The following is a 27890-nucleotide window of genomic DNA, read 5'->3' as shown; positions in this document are numbered from 1 at the left end:
TTAATTGAGGTAATAAAAGCTCTTGAATGTCCATTCATAAGCCACAAACTAAGGTGTCTTTATGATTTTTTATTAATAAATATCTTAACAGCACCAATGATACTTGAACATAATCCTGCAATACTGTGCACAGTGGCTGCTTGGGGACTGCGAGCAGACGTGTCCCTATTTTCATGTACAATTGATCATTCTGTCCTTTCGTGTTTGCTTGTAAACAAAGTCATCTCTTCCACACTTAACATCTGTCATAAAATTGATCAAATCAACACCAAATAAGAGGAAAATGCTCATTTTAATCTACTACCCTCTTTTGGTTTTAAGGTGACTCGGCAACCATATAGGAGTGCTACAATTTAAAACCAGATCGCTGTGGTTCCTTTCAAAGGGTCTTCTCTTTGCATATACCTGTGCACACATGTTGAAAACAAGAGTTTTGGCCACCTTAAAATTTCCATGTGTCTGAAAGTATATTAGCATTAACATTTTGACAACAAAAACTGGAAAAAAGTGTATTCCTATACATCAGAGTTCTGTACATTAATAAGCATTTATACAAATATAATCCACCAAATATTGGCTTTTACATACAATTCTCAAATATGGTGATTCATTTGTATTATCTAGTACTAACATGAACATCTCAGGTTGCTTTAACACCCACAGAATACGTTTGTTTTACAAGGTGGGTACAGATTTCTCTCGCTGTATATGCCGGTTACTTATGAATAAATTAAGTGGTAAAGTGAAGCTTGAACAGCATAGTCTGTGGTGTAGTAACATCAGCAACTGCAAGTTCCTGGCCATCCACAAGCCCCAGTTCTGAAACAGAAAGAAAAGTTCAAGTACAGCAAACCCATGTGGTTTGTATTTTTTTAAATTAAAAAAAAAGTTATGAATGCCATTCCCGCAAACCATAAATACCATGAAATAAAGCTGCAAACAGCTCACTAGCTAAACTAATATTCATCTAATTCAACTAGGAAACGAACAGACCTTGTCAAGAAATACATAAAATGCTATTGAAGTATGTTTAATTTACATCAGTTATCAGCTTGCTTTGTTGCAATGTTTTTCTCTGCATCTGCCCACACTTCACATTTGAGCAATTCAGAGCTCATCCTTGAGCAACCTGAGAAAGGTATATTGCACGTAAATGGGTAACAAAGCACATTCTACTGCATAGTGCAAAATAAAGCAAAACATGCCAAACAGAGAGATGAAACTGATTAACTCTGTTCAGAGCAGTATCTTGAAAATCTACATGTGACAACTGCATTATACCTTTTAGTGTCTTGGAAAGATTTGGCCTTGTTCGTTCTTCAATTGAAGCCACTGTCTGCAAAAAAAAAAAAAAAGAAAAAAAAAAGCCAAAACATTTATTTTCAAATTCAGGAAAGTAAATTTAAATAAATCAAGATTATCAAAGACAACTACGTAAATTCAGATTACCTGTAAATAAAGTGTTTTATTTCCCCCATACATAGTTGCTGTGATTGCAGGAGATTTCATTTGCCTATACGTAAAATATTTTTTAAAAAAACAGACAATCAGGTAAAAATACATTTAGAAATTACCTTTTTGAAACACTAAACCACCAAAAATTATCAGATAAGTCAGAATAGTTGAGCACTTACAATGAAGCATTATTTGTCAAGTAATCCAAGATCTCCTGTAATTTAGCTGATGGGGAAATCTCTATGTTCTGGGGAAGTTGGCTGCAGGCTGGACAGTTCTCCTACACCAAAATAGCACAAGAATGCACGTTATGTTAAATATGATTTTAAAAATGCTGCTAATAAAGTCTCAAAACTATTTGTGTGTTTGGTTTTTTTTAAAAGTTTTAGCTCTAGAAATATTAATACTGTTGCAAATATTAATGACAAAACCCAACTCCTTGTGAAGTCTGTCACTGTTCACCTGGCTCCCAACAGCAGCTAAGTATTTATGAACTACAAATTTCATCTCACATAAAATTTAATACTACAAACTTTCAAATCAATTGTTGTCATAATCTCTTCTTGAGAAGATTTGCTTATGAGTCTTCTTAAGATTGCGTATCTTATTTTGTAAACCACATTTCCTGTATTACAGGAGAAATCTTCAGGATTCACTTTCAAAAAAGTCAAGTATCGTTTTCCTCTGCATGGCAGAAACAGTTGAGATACCAATGCTGCACCAGCAGACACAACAGAAATAATTGTCTGAAGAACCTCCCTATACCAGAAGCTACTTTTCCAAATATTCAGAAACTTTGGCTAAACAGGCAACAATTAAATATGCCATTACGTATACTATGCAGTAGTTTCTGGTAAACTGATGGGTAGAAGAAAAGGTTTCACTACCAGGACATGAAATAAAACATCCATTGATCTGGAGGTAAACAGTCCTGCTACTCTACATGGACAGACCGCCACTGTCATCACTATTCAACCCCAAAACCACAGAAGTTTAAAAAAAAATTTCCTACATGCTAAAAAAAATACTCTGGAGAAGTAGCAGACTAGTAACATCGTAGTTTCTGCTTTTAAAACTTCAGAAATATTATTATTCAGTGCTAGGGGCCAAGAGATTCAGTATTGGTTTCAGAAATACACACAAACTGCGTAAATTCAATAAAAATCAAGGAAACAACCGTGCAAGCATTTAATGGCACTAACCTTTCTTTCAGCTTCAAATGTGTATGTGTATAATCCATCTGCATCATTAAACACCAGGTAGTTGTTAAGAGGAATGTATGCACTATAATGACAAACACATTAGTGTTAAAACATGTCATTATGTTGGAAATCATGTATGTTATTAATAAGAAATGAAATACCTTGTGGCTATTTTAAAAACTTCAGTGGCGCAAACAGCTGCAATGAGAAAAAAAACAATGTCTTCACTTTCTAGCTCTATCTCAAAACATGCAGACATTAGGGCACAGAGTTGTACCAAAGAAGAAGTGACACAAAAAAAAATCAAGTATAACAATTAGTAAAGAGAAAAATAAACATCTGAAGTAGCTGGTGGTTCTATGCATTAACACCATAGATTCGGCACTAATCTGAAACTATGTTAAGCTTATATACCGTGTTTTCCAAATATTTTTTTTTCCCTAGTCTCAAATGCTTTTTCTCACTCCCACAGTCATAATGAGCTTAAAATTTATAGAGTCACATGCAGTTTCTCTATGGAAAACAGAAATGAGACTGTAAGAATAAATCAGACCCATTTAAAAACTACTATTATCCTCCCCGAGTTCTCGATTCCAAACTGTTGCCTTACAAAACTCTAAAGTCTCTGAAGCAGAAATGAAATGAGTTCTTTTAGCATACCTGCAATTACTGCATTTGTAGAAGCTACTGCTGGAATAATTCGTTTAACCACCCCTGTAAAAACAAAACATACAGCTTTGTCTTTTCTAAGAAACTATACTGAGAGACGACTTTCAGCCAGAGTAATTACAGAATGGTGGACTCAAAGGTACTTTAAACTTTCCAGGAATTTCTATAACAATAAGGTATAATGGCGTGCTGCTCAAGTACTTTGGCATTTTTTTATTTTAGGAATGGCTCAAACATGTTGAGAAAAAGAAGGTATCACACAAAGAGAGCTAGTGAACAAATTCTAAAACCAAGTATTCTGTATTTAGCACTGAAAATTAATTTAAAACCTAGTTCTATTCCTGTTTAACTGGAGAAATGCATAAAGGAAAGATATTTGGTTTTGATACTCCTTCTGCGAGAACAGGCTTGCCAAACTGTATTGGCATCTTTGTCCAACTCTCCTTACTGAGCCTATCCAGTCAAACAGCACAGTACATACACCGATATAAAGCAAGATCTCCTGCGCATACAAGTTTGTACATCAGGAACAAGGAGGTTCACTCTTTTTTCAGGCCTGCCAAAAAGACAGCAAATTCCTAAGTAGTCTGAAGTTCCTCTGGCTTCTCATTATTGACTTCTATCCCTTCATACCTGAGAAAACATGCATAAAAATTTTATCTTTGCCTTCTTTCTGCTATGTACTTTATAATGAAGCCATCTTCAAATGCTGAAAACTGTGCAGCCGTTTGCATGTATATAATTATATTTCATAACTGGAGTTCACATTTCTCTGTACCAAAAAAATACTGCTAGAGAAGCCAGTATAAACTGCTGCAGAGAAGACAACTATCTGCAATACACTAGGTGGAACCCGAGGAAGATACACAAGGGATCAGTTTGCCCTTTTTTGATAGAAAGGCACGCACTGAGGTTCAAGTGTGGCATTTCAAGCCCAGCATTTCAAATGCATTCTCAGTAGAAGTTACCACAAATTCTGGAAATTCTGCATGAGATTCTCCACTTCTTTTCTATTTGGTTAGCATTTAAAATGCTGATTAAATGAGTGGCAGCATTCCGCACTTGCATGTGAGCAGAGGCATACACAGCAGTAAAGAACAGATGCTATAGTCTCAACCAGCCTAAACTGGCATAAAGTGTTGCTGTTGCTAAAAGAGGCAATCACGTTCTGTTGTTCCCACTCTTTGACCCAGCAGAAGTGGTCACAGTATAATGTAAACTGTGGAGCTGCTCCAGGTTAAAAATAAAATGTCAAAAAGAATGTTCAGTTTTGTCCCAGATAAGTTCCTCTGATTCATCATGAATGCCTAAACATCTGACTCATCATAAAAATATTTGTGCTAGCACAGGAAACAAGCTGCTTGTTTCTGTTTTAAGATGTTAAGGGAGAAAAGAACTTCTCTTTGTCAGCAGAGCTGCCAGTTTAGTCATAACAAATACAAAGAATGCTAATCCAGCCTAATTGCAAATGCCACAAACTTAGTGAAATGCCATACCCTTACCTTGGGTGAGTCTGTATGTAACACCTTTAATATTAAATTGTGATGCTCTTTCTAAAGACTTCTGGTAAATCCACTGTATATGTTCAGGGTCATCTCCATCCAACGCAACACCTTCTACAGCAAAGTTAAGAATTTACAGATAAGTCACAGTTATAAGAGTTCTTCAGAAATATAGCATTCTTTTTGTCTAAAAAAAATCCTTTTGTTTTAATTTGGGTTAAAATGAATAACCCATTAAGCTATTAAAACTTGACACTTCAAATAATCAAAATATCACTTCTACAAACATCGTAAGTTCTAACACATTATATATACAAACTACCTTAACTTCACAGATTTATAGAGCTGTTACAGGTTATACTTTGAGTCAGGAAAAGACATTGTGCAGTATGAGAGAGAGAAACACATGAACAAATATGGAACTGGAGCGCGAGTCCGAGAAGAGAAAATTCATCACCAGCTCAGAAGAGGCTTAGATTCAATACAATAATGAGCCACATAAGCTTAAAAGGTAGGATTGTTTTATTAAAAGTAGCTGTGTATACCTAACTCAAAACAAATTAGTTAGAAGGAGAAATATCAGCTTAGCACCAGTGCAATATACTAATTACCTCCAAAAGGTTGCTCCTTTGGCCACTGCAATATCCTGACATACTCAATACAATGCTCTGGTAGTCTGGGCATAGATGCAATAGTACACATGGGAAAATTGACCTGGTGTGGGCAGGGGAAGAAAACCAGAAGAAAGCACATAATACATTATGTATAGTACTAGGAAAAGAAACAAGCAAATCAGAATCAGAAGAATACAACGGAAATATCACTGGTTGCAATTACCTGTGGTGGATAAAGCTCAAGCGTGCATTCAACACATGCTGTCATACCAGGAATAATCACACGAACATTTCCTTTAAAACCTTCTGTCCCTCCATCTATTAAAGGTATGATGGAACTTGGATCCAGTACACCATCTTCATAATGTAAAAACGACATCTAGCAAATAAAGGGGGGAGGGGGGGGTGTTGGATTTTGTTTGTGTTTGGTTTTTGGTTTTTTGTCTGTTTTTTTTTTTTACCCAAGTTGCAGAAAGAAAAAAAAATCCTAAAAATTTTATTCTTAATGGTACACCACAAGATTGAATGCTTAATATACAGTTTATTTTAAGGGTACATAGTGTATAAAACACCACTTATTTCTCAATGCGCAGGACTTCATCTACCATCTTCACCTTCCACCTCCTCCTCCCCTTACCCCCTTGAAAAATGCTATTATTTCCTTACAGTATACCAGAACAAACAGTTGGTTGGTTTGAAGGATTTGGCATTTTGATTCTTGGTTTGTTGTTTTTTTGTTTTGTTGGTTTTTTTTTAAATACTGGTAAATACTCAAGATCATTATTTTATAAACAAATTCACAATGATAAAACTACCTGGTTCAATGACCAGCTTTCTACTACTTTGTAGCAGCAGGGCTCCAAAAGGTGACATTTACATGAAAAGTACTGTTTGGCTAATGAAAAAAAAACATTCACAATGGGAGCATCCAGAGAGGCTGTGAAACTTCCCTTCTTACGATTTTCAAAAACTGACTGCACAAGGCCACAAACAATGTAATCTAACTTTGAAATTACCCCCGCAGGGCACTGCACAAATGTTGGCTAACACTCCTCAAGAAAAAGGCAGGTAAGAGAGCATGCATTTTACCCTGTTCACAAAAAGAAAAAAGAAAAGAAAACAGAAATAGATACAAAAAGCTGTGAGTTTCAACAGCCCTCATTTCATTTTAATGACACATTCTACACAAGTCTGTTCAATTTTAATTATCTATACTCAAGCAATAGCCAGGCTTTAAAAAGATTGAAGACTTTACCAGCATGCCATTTATCCATCTTCTTGCAATTATAGAGTCCAGTCCACAAACAATAATATGAAACTCTAGGTTGAAAAAAAAGGTTATTTAAAGTCGATACTAAAGCATACTTCTTAAGACAAGCAAAGTATTTTGTCTGTCCGTAACAGTCCAGAGGAACTGACTGTAGCTTAACTATCTCCCCTAGATTACCTACACGACAGATGCATTTAAGTTTTGTCTATTTGTTACTTCGACTTCCAGTATACTGTAGAAGACTAAAATAATCAGCAATCTAACTACCAGGAAAAGCACCGAGCAGCAACAACAGCAATGTTGCCCTAAAGCACCAGTGGTGTTTGGCAGGCAAATAAATACCACTTACGTCGATAGAAGCTTTCATCCATGTCTTGAATCTTTTTAAAATATCTGAATGTAAGCCCAGTAAAGGAATATATTTATAAAGTACTTAAGTTTACTGTTTTCTATTTGCTAACCTAAAGCCAAAACATTATCTAATTTATGACTATAATTTTATATGACTTTTTTTTAAAAAAATGATTGAAAGATTCAAAATTCCCACAGCTGAAGCTGTAGCATCCGACAAAACAAGTAAGGGACACAATGTAATAGTCACACACAGGAGAAAGCTCAGCAGGCAAACTATTTAGGAAGCTCAAAACATGTGCTCTCACAAAGTCCTGTATCGGTAGTGCTGCTCTATGTTTATAAACTAACGTCTCCAACCAGTATGTACTCAAAACATTCTGGTGAAAAACCTGTAATTCTAATATCTCAATGAAAATTAGAATATTGCATCTGAATAAAAAGACTCAGTGGAAACCTACAAAATAGTTTCCTACAGCTTAGCCTTCTTTCCTCATGCATATTTCCTGTATGCTAATGCCACTGAGAAAGAATTCTCAATCACCAGCTGAATGAATCTGTTCTTTATTGTATAAAAAAGAGAGGATGGCAGCAAAATACTTTAGATAGCCTTACCACCTACAGAGTTTTCTAGGTTTTTTGAAGCCTTTGGGGCTACTACTTCTCTATAAAAGGATACGCTACGACAGCACAGTTGGGAATGCGGCTGTTTAGGAATTCTGCTGCAACTTCTGCTTTTGGTCGCCCAACATCCTTCGGTCTGGGAAAAAAAACAAGCAATTTCAAATGCATTATTTTAGTGGCTTTAATCCTTTCAGACTCTATGCATTGCAATACTGAATTAAATGACTAATTGTTACTGTAGGTCAATTTATTGATAGGGATAATATTAAGGCATCCCTTAACCAGATATGAAAGCCCCAGAGTTATCTAAATATGTCCATGTAATTACAGTTACCAGCACCAAAAAAAATCAAAAAAATTTTCATTTTACTTGGAAGAAAAGGGTACCAGAAAAATTGATATCTCAATCTGTGTGCATTATTCTTTGGTGTCACTTTTTCCATTAGTCATTAGCTGTATTTGATGCTCAAACTATGACACCACAGACCTCAAAACAAGAAGGAATCACATGCAATGTTTAGTTAATTGTAAGTACTATTGTGATATGAAAGTTCAGTAATCTTTAATGACATCTTATTCAACCAAAATAATTATCATATTCACGTATTTTGTTTAGGTACATTTAAAAAAAAAAAAACTCAAATCATGAAAATACCACTTACCGAAACAGAAACTGTCGGTTCAGATTAGAAACGTCTATAGTGTCCATGTCAATAACATGGATCTGTCTAAAGCCGGACAGTGCCTGTGAAAAGAGATAGTCAACTTCACTTAATAGGAAGTGAAATGCTTACAGTGCTCCATTCCATATGCCAAAAAAGCAACCTTTGGAGGAACGTATTTGCTCTTCGTTCTCTGTGCAGACAGGTATATGGTTGTTCTTTGTTAAAAGAACGTTCTTTGCTGGGTTGCTAATGCTGATATTTAGACAGATGGAATTAGTAACATTTCAATGGTCAAAGACAATGTTCTACTGAATGCAATATTGCTTTAGCCTACCTAATCATAACACAGGGAAGTCAATGGTAAGCTGATCTATAAAGGAAATGTGCAGTATTCCCTCACAACTGGAGTAAATCAAAAGTGTTCATTGACGAAAAAAAAGCAGAATTTGAAGAAATATCATAAGCACTTCCTTGCTTGACAGGAATAGAAAAACAAAGTTTAATTCCTCTAAAATTTTAAGGTTTTGAATATTCACCACTTTCACAGTTGGCATAAATGAGTCTGGTATGTCCACCCTCAAATCACAGTTCAAAATAAGCCAGCATTCCTCACTGCATTCTATGCTGGAACAGAACGCAAACACAAAAAGTCACCTCGCTATCTAAGAACACACCAAACCTCTGACAGAAGTTCTGCCTGATCTGTTTGCATGCAGCCCATCACTACATTTGGCAAATAACTTTAAAGTTAAATTGTCTTAAAACTGTATTGCAGAACTGATCTGATAAAGTAATAGCATCTGTCACGCACAAAGAAACAATGTGAATTGTGGTTAAAGGGAAATAAATGCTGTAAAACACTGGTTTTAGAGAAAGGAAATGTGTTTGATGTTCTGAAGTGACCCCCAAAAAAATTGAGTCCACTCCCTTACCTTTTTTCCTTTAAGACTCAATCTTGTTATATATAAAGACTTCCAAACTTTTCATTTTACCTTTTCTGAATAAACAGAGCCGTCCCATGCATAATAAGTATTTAAAATGCTGTTATCAGGAAACTGATTAAACAAATGAACAACAGGACTAAAGTTTTTCAGAATAGAAATTAATTTCTGTAAGAAAAGCAGCAAGAATTTCTGTATGTCATATGGGATACCCCTGGCGGTGAACAATCATTTTGTTTCATTGATAAATGTTCAGCTTTTGTTCAATATTATCAAAGCAGACTGGGAGAGCCTGCTAAAGAGAAGAGCGAGCCTGGGAATCACGAACATACAGACTGGAGTCTTTATCGCATTTATATTCATTGTCCCAAAGACATGAATACATGTGAACAGAATCTATATTTACTTATGAGCTTATCTTTCTGAAAATGATAAAAATAAATCATGATAACTTAAAATCTTTTTGAAGAGATGCGAACTGAGCGCATACAGCAGATTTACGAAGTCCCTTATCCCATACAAATCCTCCCTCTCAACGAGCTATCAACAGATTGAATGTTATGTCCCAATAAACCCATAAAACAGTAGCTCTGGGTAGAGGTTAAATTCACCAGCACTAAATTCCCAAAGAAAGAAAACTGCCTTGAAGTTGTCACAGTCTCTTCAAGTAAAATTCTGCCTAAGCACTGCAGTAACAAACCAGCAACCAGAACAAGAGTATACACAATTGCTGAAACTGTAAAACCCCTGAGTTAATGGATCTGGAACGCCTGGCTTTAAATGAGGCTATTGATTTATCAAGCATCTAAAGCTTGGAGATCATCTGTGGAAATACTGAAATAGCAGTACATAAATATTATAGTAAAGTACACTAATGCATAAGTATTGGTATAAATTAATGAAAAAAGTTATTTCATAGTAAGTTATTACATCAAACCACACATTTTCCATGGAATCCGTAAGGACAGAAATTCTTATTATTAAATAAAAGCATGGAAAAGTACAGTATTAGTCTAAACTACCGAACTCAAACAGGATGGTAACAGTGATACACTATGACAAATATGAGCGTCTGTGAGGATAAAAAACACATTAATAGGATAATTAAATTTATGCACAGTTATTGGGTAAATGTCTGACAGCACGTGATCCCATGGCTGCATTTTAAACACTTAAAAATCGCTTTTCAGAACACGTAATGAGAGAATCCATTATACACTAAGACCGCATCAAGAAAACTACAGAATACCTTCTGTTAATCTGTACACCAGGGAAGTACTGTCATATTCTTTTGCTGTTCTTATACCATTACCTATTCCTCCTTAGCCATTTCCATACAGGATACTGCATGCTCTTTATGTCTGACTCAATAAAGCTGCCATTACACAGGCTGACTTCAGCAATACAGATGCAGCTCTGAGGGAGTGTACAGTCAACCTCCAATTTACTGATCTTGAGGAACTGGAAAACCTGAGAGCCACTGCTCGGGAAGGCCAAACGGATTCCAGAGACATGAAGGGCACCATAGACACAGTAAGTCTGGCTCTACTAATTTCACTGTGAAAGAACATAAATAATTCCAGCAATTCTAACCTCACTTGGAATTAATCCAAAGATGTAAAATAAACTGAAATTAAATTCAACTTTGACTGTTAATACTAAACTTTGTACTAGCTACTTGCGGCAGTTTAAAGTATCATTTTTCATCTGAAAAGATACATTTCAACCATTGCATCCCAAACACCACTTCCTTGTACCATTATGAGCATGATATGTCCTTAGTTTACTTCATTTCCCTAGATCTGGTAATTAGGGAGAATTACCAACATTAGACCTTATCTAAGGCTGCAGGTGGACTTTTGTCTACACTTCATAAACAGCACCATGCTGTCCCTCATGACAAGCTTTGAGATAGCTAAATAAATAACAGGCAACATATTAGACTACCACCTTTCAAGCTTATTAACAAAGTGTATTCCTCAAGTTTATTGGCTGTATCATCACATTATACATTTTGATTAGAACTTAGAAATTTAGTAGCTATATACAATCAAAAATGCCAAACTAGCAAAGCAGAAAGGTAATTTCCTCCAGGAAAAAAAAGAAGATTCTAAGAAGCAAAGGGTGAAAACTGAGTAATTACCAGGTTTTTCAGGAGCTCGCATCCTAATCCTCCTGCTCCAATAACTAGTACTTTACATGTGCTTAACAAAAACTCAAGAGCCTGCGGAAAATATAAAACAAAAAATTAATATACTAAATACGAAAAAGTATAAATTGTCCTTTGCTTCATAATCCTTAAAAACGCATTATCGTAAATTTTCAGTGCCTAGTAAGTCTCACATAAGACAACTTAGATCAATAAAACAGTTTGTGCTTGCAGGAGTAATTACATACCAGACTAATCGGTTGTTGAATTCATGCACTTCCTATATCCCAACTTACAGAAAAGCATGACCTTTGTTGATATCAGCATTCTCTTTATATTAATTTTGACCATGAAAAAGCAAGGTCCACCTTTATTATTATTTGGTTTCAGGAGATAATGTTTTCTTCCTCCAAAAATTTTACTGATACATAATACAAAATAAACCTAAACAGACAGAAAACATTGCTGGCGAAAAAGAATTGAAATTTTTAACTATATAACTGCTTTCTGTGAACTGTTCTACTAGACCCCAGCCTCAAACTAGTAAATAATGGAACAGTACATTAAAAAGGTACAGTAAAATACATTCAACTGTAAGCTCTGAAACAAAATGTACCAAAAAAGGAAAACAGAAGAAATAATTAAAAGTCTAAATTTTGCTTTTCCCTCCTAAACATCTTTCCCAATTCTCTAAGTACTCTCATTAACCTTAATTCCTTCTTTAAGTACAAGAAATTCCTTACTGTATCTAATTACTCAGAAATGGAGAGAAAAATTCTCCTATTTTTCCTGTGGAACTCAAAGACAGAGCGTAATTCATATATTGTTATACATTTATATATATGATGACAGCAAGCTTGTAGTTGACAGTATACAATTTAGAAATACAAGCTTATAAAAAGAATACAATATGTTCTTCTAGCAACATAATGTTCAATTGATTAAAATATAAGCTTTTCATGCAGTCTTAGTATTCATACACCGCTGGTGGCCATCAATTAATGAAACTGTTTATATTAGTTTGCAACACACGCTATAGATTTTTTATTGAAAGTAAGTGTTTCTCACTTGAGTGCCTGGCTCGAAATCAGGATGTGTGAATGGTCCAGATCGCTCGAGGAACTTCTTTACATGGTTCCAGCGACCTTCCCAGTCTCCAGTGTCCCCACACCCACCATCAACAGCCATTCTGCACAGAACACAGTAAATTCAGCTGCAAAATCATAGAGAAAAAGCCACACCTCTAAAATGTTGTTTTTTCTTTATATATCTTAAAAATACCTAAATTATTGACCACTCATACAAATGCATTTGCATATTCTTTATATATGTAAGTTATGTGCAGGAACATTAGCATGAGTGGGTTGTTTTTGTGAAACTAGAAAGCAATAATACAAATATGCACAGAGGGGAAAAAAAACAGGCATTTCAATAAATCCCGCTGATTTAGCTGTTACTAGTAAAAGTTGACCTGAAGTGAAAAAAGGGTCTAGTCTTTTTGCTTTTATTTCCCTCATATTTAAAGAGGACAAAGAAAAAGAAGTTGTCTCTTTAGATTTTGAGGGTGCTGTTTTTTTCATCAGAGTCTTGTATTCTTTTTTGACAGACTTTTTAAGTTCATAAATCATATTTAGAATTATCAGTATGTAACTGCAATTGTGAGGCACTGAATAAACAACAGCAGCACGTCCCAGCATTGTCTCCTCTGAATCGTCACAGTAGTTTATTTAAACAAGTGTTAAAAAATACAAATCTGGAATGCTCTTCACTCTCAATTGGTACTATGTAATTTAGAACACCCCCATTTTTCAGTCACCTCCTGATCCTGTCAGTGGTAGCAATCTGACTTGAAAAAAGGAATGTTTGCAGTTATCTTCTTTTAAATTTTTGAGACAGAATTTTACATCAAATACTTCAGTACCTTTTCTTCCCCTTCTGCAGGTCACTTTTAGTAGTACATAACTATAAATTTAAACTCTTAAGAGACTTACTGGAATAGTTCAAAATCAGCTCACTTCAGTGATTTCCTAACGTAAGATCATTGCCTACACAGAACAGCCTTTCCTTAACACAGCACACCTCCCTTTTTAAACAGGAGCTCCACTCAATATATATGAACTGTTATGTTCTACGTGAATACAAAACTAAGCTTCTAATAAAAGAGCTTTGCCAATCCTGAGTACGAAAGGTTGTGTCATCATTGATAGGGAGTGTTATTTGCTTCCCACTATGAAGTAATATGAAGAACGCTTGTATTGATAACTGTTGTTGGGTAATGTTTAGAATTTATTATTACTTCCTGGTGACTCATCTTAAAATAAAAGGAAAATGTAGTGAAAACATCTAGACAGCGAATGCCTTTATCCTCACAGAATTCAGAAGATGGACAACACAGTATGTCCGTAGTAACTTTAACTTACAGGCACTGAATTTTGCAAAAGATTTTCAGTAACAGGGAAAAACTTCACTAAAGTGCAGGAATAAATACATCACAATTTGCCTATATTTTGATTGCAGACTGAACTAATTCCTGGTTAAGTGTTGATTTCAGGTAAGTTACTGTATTAGCAGTTAAATAAGATCTACAAAATTTATTTGAATTCATAAGGGTCTTTTGACCTCTGACTTGCACTTTTGTATCTCCGCCAGTTTTCACAATTTACATCACCCTCACCCCAACACACACACACGGTTTTTAGGAAGGTGTAAATATAATACTCCCTCCACTGAACCCTGGCCTCATCTGTTGTATACCGGTTTTCAGCATGTGCATTAAGCACTGACTTAAGTAAATAAAATGGGTCAATATACATCACAATAATTGCTTCTATGGGTTATATTATGATTTTTAACTTTTCTGGAAACAAATGCAGAAGCTATGCTTGGTGACATTGAGAACAACTTTTTTTATCCTTTTATATCGTCCATATAAACAGCCACTAAGCAGCAGTACTCCTTTTCTGTTTAGATACGTATTTTCCTTTATAAGTGATAAAATGGTAACGTCTAGTTTCACTTTTGCGATTATACTACAGTTCGGTTTTTACAGGGTTGGACATTGTGGAGATCTGAAAAACATCAGTAACTCAACCTGAGATTTTGTGTTTAACTTCAGAGACAGGTTTTTTTAAGTGTTTATTTTTGTGTTGTTAGAGCATTACCAGGTATCTGTATTATTAGAGTTTAACAAAATCCTTACTTATTTCATCGAATTACTCTAATTTTAAATCTTGTTTAAAATATAAGAGCGCCACAGTCCTTATGTCACTTTAGGCCCAGACTTTTCCCTACCACCTTCACATCTCCAGAGCTCCATGCTTTTGAGGGACTTGGCATGCACCCCCCCAATCCAACATGCCCAAAGATTTTTGTGACCCTCACCCCAACACACACACGCACTGCCTGCGAGTCCACCGCTCAGGCAGGCAGGTCTGCTCTGCGATCTTTGGGAAGAGGGCCACAACCAGATGGAAGGGAATAGTTAGGGGATGGAAGCAGATGAGGTTAAAGATTTCCAAGCATTAGTTTTCAAGGCCGTTAAGATAGGTGCATAGAATTTAGGGTTTTAATAAGCAGAGGCAACTGTTCTGTAGCCTGAATTTTTAATTTTCAGCCAAAATTTAGTCACCTGCTTCTAGCCTAGAGGCCCTCCCCAGGTCCCTGACCAGCAATGCAGCTTTTTCCACTCCTGTCACAAAGCTCTCCAGCACACCAGCCTCTACTCATGCCAAGCTCCAAGCCCGCAATTCCCATCCCCGCTCCGGGTGAGCCCCTTGGTCCTCTCCCCAGGAGATTCCTCTTCCCCAGTCCTTGCTGTTCAAGCGCCCTTTCGCGTTCCCCTTCCTCACACTGACCCACCTAACACCTTTCCTCCGGCTCCCTCCTCCCGCCCCGACCCTGGACTGCGCCACCCCCGTCCCTCTCGCCTGCCGGGCCCCGGGCCGTTCACGCACGGCCGCCCCTACCAGCGCCTCTCCCGCGGGCCCCGCAGCCTTGAGCTAACCCGCAGCCTCCTCCCAGCCCACACCTCTCCTGCGGGGCTGCGGCTCGCCCTGACCTACCAGCCGCCCCTCAGCAAGCGCTGCCTGCCCCTGCCCCGGGCCGGGAGCCCGCTCGCCCGCAGCCCCGCACTAACCCATCCGCCAGCAGCTCCTCTAGCCTCCTTCTTTTCTTCTCCCTAAAAGAGAGAGAATAAAAGAAGGGTCAGTATCGCGCTACAGAGACCGGGGAGGAGGGAGAGGGAACCCCGGGGCCCACCCGTCCCGGGGAAGCGGGGGAAGGGGCGGCCGAGCACACACATACAGGGCACTTACGGTTCCTCACCATCCGCCATATTTCCCTCTGCTTCCCACAATGCCCCGCGGCGCCTCTATGGGCGGTGCTTTGCTAGAGCGCCGCCACGGTCGCAGGCCCATAGAGTTGGGGCGCGGTGGTAGAGCGCCCGCCAGGCGAGCCGCTAATCTCCATGGCAACAAGGCGGGACCCCCGCCCCCGCTCTCCCCGAGCCCTGAAGCAGAGAGCGGGGAGCCACAGCCGGGGGAGAGCCCGGGCCCGAGCGCCCTCACGGAGTCCCTAGTGGAGTGCCGGGGCCTGGCGGGGAGGAGCAGGGGACCTGCGCCGCCTCCCGCCCTCGCCCCGAGGCGCCTGGCCCCGGGCTCTGCGCCCGCCTCCCTGATGCTTCCCGGGGACAAAGCGTGTGGTGATCGCGGCGCTTTAAAGCCGACGGGATGACTCGAGACAAAGCGTGGAGGTGGGATTAGCCTCAGGCTGGCCGCTGGCTCCTCCACCTGAGCTGTGTTTTCACATGGTTTTTGTCCTACAGCACTCCCTGGGCAGAGGCCGGCCTGGCCGTGCGTAAACCCGCTTCTACTCACAGGAGCCTTTGCTTTCCAAAACTCACACAAGGAACGGCGTCTAAGCGCAGGGTGAGCCGACGAGCAGGGCTTACGAGGGTTACGCTTCAGGCCTCAGGCTCCTAAACTGTGGGGATCTAAATCCTTCGCAGATCAAGCTGCGAGAAGCAGCTGCCAGTCTCCAGTATTGCGATTACACTTGGCTTACTGCGGGCCTCCATTTTGGGTAGGACTTTGCTGCCCGGCATGGCGGCGCAGCAGGCCCGGGGCGCCCTGCGACACATGCACGGACAGCGCGCTCGAGCTGCAGGGGATGAAGCACGAAAGCACTGAAAGAGCAACTGTTCTCACAGGGGCTGCTGGGGTTCGAACCGTGGCTGCCGGCCCCGGCCTTCCCCTCCGAAGCTGGAGGGTTTGGGGCTCTCCCTGTGACAGCCGACAATGTGCGCTCGCAGCCCAGAAGGCCAACCGTATCCTGGGCTGCATAAACAAGTGGGGCCAGCAGGTCGAGGGAGATAATTCTGCCCCTCTACTCTGCTCTGGTGAGACCCCACCTGGATACTGTGTCCAGCTCTGGAGCCCTCAGGACAGGAAAGACATGGACCTGCTGGAGTGGGTCCAGAAGAGGGCCACGAAAATGATCAGGGGGGTGGAACACCTCTCCAGTGAGGAAAGGCTGGGCTGGTTTAGCCTGGAGAATACAAGGCTCCTGGGAGACCTTTCAAGGGGTAATGTTTTCAAACTGAAAGAGGGTAGATTTGGATTGGACGCAAGGAAGAAATTTTTTACGATGAGGGTGGTGAAACACTGGAACAGGCTGCTGAGAGAAGCTGTGGATGCCGCATCCCTGGAAGTGTTAAAGGTCAGGCTGGACGTGGCTCTGAGCAACCTGATCTAGTTGAAGATGTCCCTGCTCATTGCAGGAGGTTGGACTAGATGATCTTTAAAGATCCCTTCCAACCCAAACCATTCCATGATTCTACCTCGTCATCCCCCCGGTGCCCCCTTGGCTGGGGCAGCCACTTTGTGGCCCCCTCTACACTCAGCCCCCGACTCCCCGTTCCGCAGAGGATGCGAACTGGATTTGCCATGTGAATATTAAACGTACGTCATCTTTTGCTGAAGAAACAATGACTACACAGCGACCGCTGACAGCAGCGCCAGCGCTACGCCCTTCCCTGGGCGTGTGAAGGGCAGCGCGCTGAGACACGCCTGTCGCTTGTGCCGCTGCTGGTTTCTCCACGGCTGCAGCGGCCTTCGCTGCCCGCGCCGAGAAGCGGCCGGGGCCGAGTGGCGGCGGGGCCGGGGCCGCCCCGGGGCGGTGCCGCGGCGCTCTTAGGCCTGCGCGGCGGCGGGGCGGCGGCAGCCATGGAGGTGCAGGTGGCGCCGCTGCGGGCCTGGGACGACTTCTTCCCCGGCTCGGATCGCTTCGCCCGGCCCGACTTCAAGGACATCTCGAAATGGAACAACCGGGTGGTCAGCAACCTGCTCTACTACCAGACCAACTACCTGATGGTGGCCGCCGCCGTCGTCTCCATCGTGGGGTCAGTGCGCGGGCCTCGATCTCCCGCCGGCAGCGGCGGCCGGGGGGGCGGCGGGCCCCGGAGGGGCGGCGGGCCCGGGGGTGGCCGGCCCGGGGGTGGCCGGCCCGGGGGTGGCCGGCCCGGGGGTGGCCCCGTTCCCCGGGCGGGCGGCGCTGCGCTTCGGGCCCGGTGCCAAGGGAAAGGGTCCGGCCCGGCCCCGGGCGCTGCGCTGCCGGGCGGGATGTCGGGGGTGCGGGGGAGCTGCCGTTCCCTTCCTCTGCCTCTCCTTAAACCTCTGATTTGCCTGGTGCCGCTGATAATCATACTTCAAAAATTAAGGCCTGGTTACAGCCTCCCTTGTGGAGGGGGGCCTTGTTAGGTTAGGAGTGTTGAATAGGGTTTAGGATTTATTTATTTATTGGTGGGGGCCTAACAGATCCGAGGACTCCCTCTTATCTTCCTCTTCTACGGACTGCTCACCAAGCCCTTTTGCCCAAGGGAGAGGGCTGCGGGCACCCAGCTTGTCGTGGGGCACCGTGCGCCTGGCAGAAAGCAGCGATGGGTTTGTGTGCCGGATGTCACTGCTCTCTGAAAAACTGAGCTGCATCCTGCGCAGTGATCTGCGCTTCCTCACTAAATCTGCCCAGTGTGACTGCTCGAGCTGAGATAAGCTTCACTTTGAATTTAAAAAAAAAAAAAGAGATTAATTCTGCTTTCTGTTACAGTTTTAAGCTTATGTCCAGGGGACAGAGCAAGCCTTTCTTATTTCTGAGCTAGCTCATACTGAAAAACCTTTAATATAAAATAAATAAGGTACCCATTCATTTCATTTTGGTGGGCAGGATTGAGACCTTCGAGGCAGGACCATCTGCTGGTATGATGTTCTGTCAGGCCCACCTTTCCTGAAGAGAATTGGGAAATAACCTTATAATCATCTTTTGAACCAAAGCCTCTGTGACTCTTCTTCAAGTATTGCTCTAGGGTCTTTGGTCAGAAAGCTCTTAAGCAAGACATGCAGCAGAAGCTGATGATTAAGCTTTTAATATGGAAACTGGAATACTCCACTCTTCACAACAAACAATGCGCAAATGCGAATGCTTAAATTGGAGAACTGCCCAGCCACTAGGCCAGAGTTGTTTTGGCTGAAGTGTATCTTATCTTGTATGTTGCAGAGGCTTAAAATTCTTCCCCTAAATCCACTTTTTTTGTTAAGCAGTCTGCATCTTGTTAGGGCTTCTGAAACTGTTGACCCAGCGTCTGAGTTGGTGAGGATTCTCTGGGTTGCAAGGAGCTTTGGCCTGTGCTCTGTGAAAGGAGGGGCTGAGAACCCTGCTTTTGCTTCTTGATGCATATGATGGTTAAAGGTTTGGCATAGGCTTTCTTCTTAATTTTGGTGGGGATGTGTTGCAGTCAGTTCAATAGACTACTAGACAGGTAAAATGAGACTTCCATGGTCTTGCTGTTCTTATACCACTTTGATCTAAACTTCTGTGTTCATCTACCCTTGTTTAGCAGTGTGATACTGTAGCCAGCTCTAAATGAGTAAGTAAATCACAGTGGCCCTTTTCCCCAAGAAGGTGGGGAAAAAAAATGTAAACAGTTTTGATATCTCTGGTTGGAAAACTGGGATGGCAGCAGCTTTTACTAAGTCTCCTAAATTCCTTCCTCCTTTTGAACTCTGATCTCTCTTCTTCAGATCAAGGGTGATATATGTCCCACTTATTTCCCACTCTTTTCCTATTGGGAGGTGATGGAGGAAGAGAGCCACAGGAGATAGAGATGCATGTCTTAGAGTATTGGTATATGGTGAATCTGATTTACACTGAAGTAAAAGAGGATGGGAGAATAACTCTAAAGGAAACAGGATAACGCTTCAATAGAGAAAAACTGTCCATTTCTTTTATTAAAAAGATTTTTTCGCTTGGCCAGATTGTGGCTTTGGGTGAAAGGTAAAGAAAGTTCTTCCGATAAATTTAAATTGATGACTAAGTTGTTGTCTTGCACCTCATTCTGTAATGGGCAGGAATCCCCGAGTGATAAATGATGAATCATGTCTTTTTAGGAACAACAGGGCTGTATACAGGCCTAGGGGCAGGATTACTGAAACTGCTAATGAATGCAGTGGTCTTCCTGCGATCAAAACTAAAGTTAGCCCATGACCAACTCTACCTGTTCTTAAACCATCTAATTATATAGAGAGCCTTGTAATGCAGAGATTATATTTTCAGCTATTGTAGTACTTGGTAGCTGTGGTCGTGCTGGGCTGATGTGGAAATTCTAGCCTAGAGCTTTCTTGATACTGGAAGTACAGTGCTTATTGCCACAGCTTCAGTTTACTGCCTCTCATACAACAAAGTTGACCTCTCCAGTCTTTTACCATCTCCCTGCAACATATGGAATAACCTTCCCGTGAGTGCAGTGGAATTGTAATGGCCTCTACTGCATCATTTCCCTGCCTTTCCTCCATCTGCCTTCTCTGATAGCTACTGTTATATGTAAATGGTGTTCTGTGCTTTGCAACAATGTAAATTTTACTTTCAGCCTACAGGACTAGGCAGAAAATAATAGATCTGTGAACAAAAAACTAAAACTACTTAATTAATGCCACTCTACTGATACAGGCTGGTGGTAGCAGCCTTGTCTCTTCCACCTGCCCTGCCCTGCAAATTCCCTTAAGAATGAAGCTGGACTAGTGTACTTTTTTCTTTTCCTTTTTTTTCTCTTTTTTTCTTTTCCCCTACAACTCTATTGCAGTAGACTGCTGATATAAACCATGAAATTGTGCCTTTTCTCCCAGTTGTATAGGAACTGGACTGCCCGTTCTTACCCTGAGCCAGGGCCCTGTCATTGTGAGTGCTATACAGATATTTATTAAAATTAGTGCCTCCCACAAGAGCTTGCAGCTCTCCCTCAAACAATCAGTCTGGTTAATAAGTGGAATTTGTGCTTTCACCTACTCCAACAAGGCTTCTCTGTCTTGCAGTTTGAACTTAACTACTTAATTGATATAATTTCTTCTAGGCTTTTGTTGCCATGTACTTGCTAAAAATTAGTTCCTAATCTGACAGTACTAAAAGGTGTACTGGATTTCAGAGTGCTGCCTCTGAGTGAGTCTTCATTCTCTTTTGGCATAATGTCTTCCCTACAGCTTGGGTTTCGATGCCTCTTTCCTTTGCCACTTCTTCTCTAAAACATCTACTGTCCATCTGCACAACCCCTAGCAATCAACGAGTGTGTGTCTCTTTTTTTTTTTTCTTTCTTTTTTCTCCTCTCCCAGACCACTACACCTTAGCTGACATGCTTATAACGATCCCCTTGCCAAAACAAAGATTCCAGAGCAGGAAAATGCTTAGTTTCTCTAGTGCCTAATGAAAGATTAAGAATGAGCGAGCAAAACACATTGCTTTAAAACATATGTTGCATAATAATATTAGTACTTAACTTCATAAAGGTCTGGCAATTCTGCAGAAAGGAATCTGTCTCCTGTTCTCAAAGCAATGATGTAAGTGATCAACAGTAAGTAAAGAAGCATTGCTAAATCTGTGCATCCTGAGGGCTATCACCTGGGACAACATGCCATATATAGTTTTGGTGCTACCTCTAGTTACAGCTGTATAACCTCATTGAAGCTAGAAGTACGGGGAGAGAGGAGGCAGAACTTTATCTTACGTTGTTTGAGTTAATACAAATGAGGAAGGAAGCATTTAAGTGCTCTCACTTGCCCACCAAGCTCTTCTAAAAGGGAATTTTCATGCTTATTTGATGTGATGGCCTAACTGAGCTGCTCTAAGTAAAAAGATGTTTTTCTCAATGACTGGAAGTTTCCTGCTCAGTGCCTTTGTTCAGACTTGCCTGGTCACATGCAAAAGAAACAGATGTGACAGCAACTGCTGAATAATCACTGTGAGACAGCCATCTAAAATGGAAATGATTTAAGGATGGAGCTCGCTTGCTTTTGCTTTTTATGTGGCCTGTCCTATTTCTGGGCTCATGCTGCTGAAGGCTTCTTGTCTTGCACAAAGGGTGCGTCTTGCCTAGCTCTTTTTTCCCTATGCTATAGCTATATATTCTCCAGGTAACTGCCATAAGTCTGTGCACAAGTGTGCAGATATGAAATAACCTGTCAAGAAGAGGTGATGTGGTAAGTTGCTGAAAGCAGAGCTCTTTGGGCTTTCCTGCACCTATATGGGAAATCTAACTTGTCTTATGATGCATGTAGGGCAGAGTCTAGAAATATGAATCCAGTAAAAAAAAAAAGTATCTCAACTTAATCTGGTTTTGCTGGCCAGAGGTAGCTGCTTCGCTACCAGTACTTCTTCCCACACAACTGCAACCCCAGCTGCTGCATCTCTGCTGTCTGCTGATATTACTTCAACAAATACAAAGTGTCCCACGGTGCTACTTGGCACATGACAATGCCTGTGTCCCTGCAGCTGGAAGCCAGGCAGGATGTTTCTTTTATTTATTTTTCCCATCTCTTTACTTTGTGTCAAAGCAGACGCTGAAAGAAACCTGGTCTCTGAAGGGCAGCAGGAGTGCAATTGCAAGTTGCCCTGTAACACTGCTGGAACTGAATCTTAGGTGACAGCTTTTCCTTGCCAGTTTGTCCCAGCTGTACTGGAGGTCACAGCATCCTACCAGGGTTGTACCTTATACGCCACAGAGAGCAATGCAGAAGATCATCCAGCCAGGGGGCTCTGGGCTGTTAGCACCCCCCAAATGCTATTTAGTACTGCCATACTGACTCCTTTCAGGGTCGTGAAAGTTAGTGGTTTTCCTCTCCAACCCCAAAAGAGTTTTTCATCCCCTAAGTCATCTGAGCAGTGTAAACTCAAGTTACCACACCATTGCTATGCTAATAGTTCTGTGCATTACATTTTTAGGTGTTTGAGAGGTCTCATAAATCCCTGCTAAAGGGAATTATATTTAGAAAGTATCTTGTAACATACTTAATGGCTGGTCACTTACTTTGTCTCTGCAGCTTTGAAAAACTTCCAGCCTTCTTGCCTGAGCATGAATTTGGCATATTGTGTTCTGACTGTATATAAATAAGGCCAATATCAATGTTGGTGGTTCAACTATAAGGTGACTTCTAGGGCTTTTACACAGCTCTCTCTTCCCCAGACACTGGTGTTCTAAAATAACATGTCCATGGTTTTTCCTTTTTAGTCCTTAGCTATTGTGTTATTGAGAGCAGTGTGCCAACAGATCTGAACGGAACTGGATAATGGAGGTCTGCCTTCTCAAAAAATGCCATTGGAGAAGTTGTTTCTATGTACGAATTTCTAGCAGAATCTTAGAGAGCATTGTGAATTATGCTGTGGGCGAGTCAAGCGGTAAAGGGGAGCTTGGCATATGACACCATATCCAGTATTGAAGTCCATGGACACATGGCTGATAATTTGAATACCAGTTTTTAGTGGCAACTGCTATCCCTATCTGTTTTCATGTGGCTCTGAATGACTTCATTTGATACTTATGTTCACTGTTTCCTTGTACGTGTTGGAATGCAGCCCACTTCAGAAAACATGTAATTCAAATAACTTTCCCTGGGAAAGAGGGATCTTTTGAAGCATTCTTTTTTTTTTTTTTCCCTTCGCATCCCTTATAGCCAGTTATACAGAACCTGTGTAATACCAGAAAGAAGTGTAGAGCAGAGAAGACTTTGGTCTCTTCCTTACAAATGTGGAGGGATTGCTCTTGACCACCATTACAATCCCACCAGGGATTGTAATGAGAGTACAGGGAAGGGTAGGGAAGATAAAGCTTTGAGAGTATTTACCAGACGCGTGGAAAATGTAGAGCTCTGCCTAGCCCTTTGTGGCTTCCAGGATTATCTTGTCTGTAGATTTTTTTGGAACAAAAAATTGGTTACTGTGAGTTGTCAGAGTAAGTTTGGCCACTTCTGCTCCAAGCTAGCAGTGGTGTGGAGGTGACTTATACTTTGAGAATCTCCTATGTCCAGTAGTACGTGTATAAACCAGGCACTAATGTGGTCCAGTCATGAGTCACTCTTTTTCTCCTGCTGCAAAGGAGCACAGATAAAACTGATTCTTTCTAGAGCAATGCTGTTCACTTTTTCCAGCTTGGAAACTTAAGATTGACAATTCAGAGCTAAAAATAATCTGGCTGGCTACAGGGAGTGACTCAGATGCAACAAGCAAGTCTGCCCTATCACCACTTCCAAAAAGCCCTGTTGGCTTTTCAGCACAAATAGCAGAAGCAGGTGGGGAATTAGTCTGAATTTTAATCTCTTTCCATCCAGTTGTCCTGTCTCTTGTTGGCACAACTGACTTAAAGAATCAAAAGCCAGTCTCTGCTCTGAAATAATTCTTGGGGGTTCTTCCTTCTCTAGGAAAATGCTCTCTGGCACTGCAGGTAAAGTGTTGGCATACCAGTCCAGCAACAGATTTCTTCTGCCTGTGCCGGATATGAAGCACAGACCACAAACCATAGCATCCTCCTCAGCAGTGGGGTGGAGTGGTGAGTCATTGTGCCTGTTAGCTTTGGAACAGTAAGACTGACTGCAAAGTCTACAAGAGGAAATCTTGACTACATCTGGCTTTATCGGGGCAGTGTTATGCTGCTGTCATAGTTGTAGCAACTCAGAGCCCTCAGCTGCTGTGTAGTTAGATCAGTGCACATACAAGCAAGTCAATCAGAATGCACATGGAATCACATGACTTATTACTATATAAGTGAAATGTAATAGAGCCTGGACTTTGTGCAAGTACAGAAACAAGCTAAGCAAAGTCATTGCTGAAAGCTTGACTCTAAACAAGTTCTAAATACTTGGGAAAGTTTGAGCAGGTGATGTTCTTGACATGGTCCAAAAAAGGGACTTGCTGTTTATAGTCCAAAGCTGATCCACTCGATGACTTGGTTTGCTCGGTAACTCCGATAACAATAATAGAACACAAACCTTAGCAGTAACACTCTTGCCAGGCCTGGCTTTTCTTCCTGCAAGACCTTTATCCCATAGTCCAGTTCCTTCTGACTCTCAGGCATGCTTGGGACTGGGCTTCCATTTGTTGTGCTGACAGTATTAAGCTCCTTCTGCAGGTTCATAAAATTATTTTGTTTGGGTGTAAACCAATAAGAAGGTTTATTCAGAAATAAGAGAGTGAAGTAACTTCCTTTACTCAAACCCATTTTTCAAACCTAGACAAGATAATATGAAAAGCTAGTTTCTCTGAAGGCCTAGGCTGAGCCTGGTTTTGGTCATGTGTAGGGAAAAGATCAATCCCTTGGGCAACTGATTGTTGGCTCCATCTGCTCTCGGGATTTACTAACTCTGTGTCTGACATGCGTGGATTGCACAGGTAGGAGGGGTCCTGATGGTACGTGCTTCTACCAGCGAGGTGCTGCAGAAATGCTCAGGAAAAGAATGTAAAGACAAAGATTATCTAAATTCACTGCTAAGGGTTGCTTGTTCAGTTGCACTTCTTGCTTTATTTAGCTTGTGCCTAAAAATCAGAGGTTGATAAAGGTCTTGAGAGCAACAACTGACTTCTTAATGCCTTTCCTCCCTAGTAACAAGTTACCAGTGAGCTAGATGTTTGCTATATGGACACAAGTCATGAAGGCTCTGAAACAGGACGCTTCCTTTTTTTTCCTCTTCTTTCTAGATTTCTGAGTCCCCTGAATATGCTTATTGGCGGTACTGTGGTTGTGTTGGTGTTCATGGGGTTTGTGTGGGTATCGCACAACAAGGATATACTCCGCAGACTGAAGAAGCAGTACCCAACCACGTTTGTAGTGGTCATCATGCTGTCTAGCTACTTCTTGATCTCCTATCTGGGAGATGTCATGGTGTTCATGTTTGGGATCACGCTTCCTCTCCTCTGTAAGTATTTTTTCTCTTCTCTGGGGGGTTAGAGGCATGTGACTTGAGCTTTCTCGAATAAGTTTGCAGAGTCTAAATTAGCTGTTGCCTTTACTACCTCTGTTTAAATGATCCCAAAACAAAATTGGGGGGAAGGGGAGACACAAAACAGCACAAGCCATCTTTAATGTTATTATTAGATGGGTACCTGCAGTTACTTAAGCGGTCATCGAGACTTCATCTTCTTCCAGTGATGTCATGGCGTTGGAGTATGTCTTAAGGTGAATGCTGCAAGAACTATGCATTCCTTGGGCATTAGCAATTAATAAGTGTGTTTCTGTCATGCAGTGATGTTTGTCCATGCTTCTCTGAGGCTCCGGAACATAAAGAACAAGCTGGAGAACAAGATGGAAGGAATAGGCTTGAAGAAGACCCCGATGGGCATCATACTGGATGCTCTAGAACAGCAAGAGGATAGTATCAACAAACTGGCTGACTACATATCTAAAGTGAAGGAGTAAGCAGCTGCAATGTGGCATTTTTACCTGTTGCAGGAGTGTAGTTGCTATTTACTATTGTTCAAGCTTGCTTTGGGTTTCTGTACAAAACAGGAAATGCATGTGGTACAGATTAATAGTTTCAGGATACAGGTATTCCAAGATCTTCAGGTTTCCTCTAAGAACGTAAGAGCAGCAACTTTTTTCTATTGTATAGCGAAATGTTCTGGTGTTTACACAAATACATACTAACTTAAATGTGTTTGCTTGTCTCTTCTGGGGCGTAGAGGAGGATGAGGTGGAAACCTATGGAATGCAGTCTCTTAAACTGTCTTGTAGAAAATTTGTCTCTTAAAAGTAACACCCCTTTCATCTCAGTTATACAAGATGGCAGTTTAGCCAGTTTATGCTGGGTAGCACCTTCAGGCTGGCAATGTTGAAGGTGAGCTGGAATGCATCAAAAGCAGGTATCTCTTGCATCCTCCAAATCCCTCACCTTGAGTGGTCTGTATTGAGACCACATTGCTAGCTTAACTGGCAAGCAGTAAAACTGTGCAGTACTTGTAACGAATATGGGTTCCTGTCCTCACCTCACATTCCTCCTTCAGCAGCTGGGAAAGAGTCTAAATAGATCTAAGCATGAAGAATATATATGGCACTGTGCCTCTGTCAGTTCCAGTAAAATGCACCTTTGTTCTTTCTGAAATCTTGGTCTATAGAAACTGCTCCTCTCTGCTGGGGAGCCAAACTTCCTTGCATACCAGCTAAATTATGGCCAAGCGTGGGAGGAAAAAAAGTTTTCAGATACATTGGATGAGCTAGGTTTCTACCCTATTGATGTTTTTAAATACTGCTATGTTAGGACATACCTGCTTTAGTCTGTATAGGCTGTTTTGTAGATGGAGGTGTATGTGTGTTCTGGAGCGTGGGTCATCTTTTTCTTCTTAACCAAAATGCAAAGATATAAGTAAAACATGCATCTCACTGACTCTGTACTTCTGACACTCTTCAAAGGAATAAACTGGATTTCAGGTTTACAAGTAAAAGCAATAAATGTCAAGATACAGTTTTTGAAAACCCATTCCAAATTCATGAAGATATTTACCTGTAACAACTCCTGAAAGTGATGTGTGGGATTCTTTTATATATTTTAACGTAACTGCCATCTCTGGTGGAATTATCTTGATAACAGCAGCTTACCAACAATAGGGGGGAAAAAAGTTGTCCAGGTGACACTCCATTTCAAATATTCTTGCATTTCTCTTTTCTAACAAAGTAATTAATTTAACAAAAAAGTAAGGATCCTTAAAGTTGAAGCTTTTATGTAGCTTACCATGCTGTTTTCATAGTGGACCGTGTAGAAATCTGAACATGTCATTCCATTTAAGTGTTAAAGTGATCAGTATTTATTGAAAATGTCTGTATATTCCAGCTGAAGAGTCAATGGCCTGTTCCTCACTCGTAGCGCATGGTCTTTGTTTTTTGAAAACTGTTTCCACACTTAAAGAACGTAGTAGCCTATGACTTCATCATTACTGTAGAATTTTAAAAACTGCACAGTTATGAAGAAAAATAAACTCCAATGGTGATTACTGCGTACATTTATTTCAGGTTGGGAACAGTGGCTGGAAATTTGAGCTTGTCTGTTCCTATGGTTGGTGGAACTCCTCAGAGTGGTGGTGGGAGATCTGCTGTCACCCTGCAGCTCATGCCGCAAGCTCGTGCTTGTGATGAGCTGCTGCCTTTGAGT

General features: G+C 40.9%; 2 protein-coding genes across 20 annotated transcripts; one reads left to right on the top strand and one right to left on the bottom strand.

Annotated features, from left to right (window-relative positions):
• Positions 1–54: 54 nt before the first annotated feature.
• Positions 55–16204, bottom strand: UBA3 (ubiquitin like modifier activating enzyme 3). 19 transcript variants are annotated; one of them, XM_075158656.1, is made up of 18 exons: positions 15766–16204; positions 15578–15619; positions 12511–12631; positions 11437–11517; positions 8350–8432; positions 7743–7823; positions 7062–7105; positions 6698–6762; positions 5666–5821; positions 5440–5542; positions 4829–4939; positions 3318–3371; positions 2819–2855; positions 2658–2739; positions 1635–1735; positions 1450–1513; positions 1282–1336; positions 55–819 (listed from the first exon to the last, which is right to left on the bottom strand). In XM_075158656.1, exons 1-18 carry the CDS (start codon positions 15855–15857, stop codon positions 731–733), a joined length of 1461 nt encoding a protein of 486 aa, XP_075014757.1. In that variant the 5' UTR covers positions 15858–16204; the 3' UTR covers positions 55–730. The 19 variants fall into 19 exon arrangements, 17 of the variants coding, with proteins under 17 accessions (XP_075014757.1, XP_075014755.1, XP_075014758.1 ...); XM_075158654.1 differs by having other exon boundaries at positions 4829–4942; positions 15766–16166; XM_075158657.1 differs by having other exon boundaries at positions 4829–4942; positions 15756–16162.
• A 1287-nt stretch (positions 16205–17491) lies between these two features.
• On the top strand, positions 17492–27729 carry ARL6IP5 (ARF like GTPase 6 interacting protein 5). The gene is made up of 3 exons (XM_075158673.1): positions 17492–17839; positions 25447–25664; positions 25992–27729. The coding sequence occupies exons 1-3, from the start codon at positions 17664–17666 to the stop codon at positions 26162–26164; spliced, it is 567 nt and encodes a 188-aa protein (XP_075014774.1). The 5' UTR covers positions 17492–17663; the 3' UTR covers positions 26165–27729.
• Positions 27730–27890: the final 161 nt, after the last annotated feature.

This window comes from Calonectris borealis, chromosome 10 (assembly GCF_964195595.1).
Source record: "Calonectris borealis chromosome 10, bCalBor7.hap1.2, whole genome shotgun sequence".
Classification (NCBI taxonomy): domain Eukaryota; kingdom Metazoa; phylum Chordata; class Aves; order Procellariiformes; family Procellariidae; genus Calonectris; species Calonectris borealis.
Note: the sequence above shows the minus strand (reverse complement) of the source record. Positions and strands in the feature narration are given on the sequence as shown.

Excerpts from the sequence above, each read along its gene's own strand:
- ARL6IP5 (XM_075158673.1), top strand. The coding sequence starts at position 17,664 with ATGGAGGTGCAGGTGGCGCCGCTGCGGGCCTGGGACGACTTCTTCCCC. Across the intron at positions 17,840-25,446 it reads GCCGTCGTCTCCATCGTGGG|ATTTCTGAGTCCCCTGAATA; the intron begins GTCAGTGCGCGG and ends TCTTCTTTCTAG. Across the intron at positions 25,665-25,991 it reads GATCACGCTTCCTCTCCTCT|TGATGTTTGTCCATGCTTCT; the intron begins GTAAGTATTTTT and ends TCTGTCATGCAG.
- UBA3 (XM_075158654.1), bottom strand. The coding sequence starts at position 15,857 with ATGGGCCTGCGACCGTGGCGGCGCTCTAGCAAAGCACCGCCCATAGAG. Across the intron at positions 3,372-4,828 it reads TACATACAGACTCACCCAAG|GGGTGGTTAAACGAATTATT; the intron begins GTAAGGGTATGG and ends TTGTTTTTACAG. Across the intron at positions 1,514-1,634 it reads TTGACAAATAATGCTTCATT|GCAAATGAAATCTCCTGCAA; the intron begins GTAAGTGCTCAA and ends TTTTACGTATAG.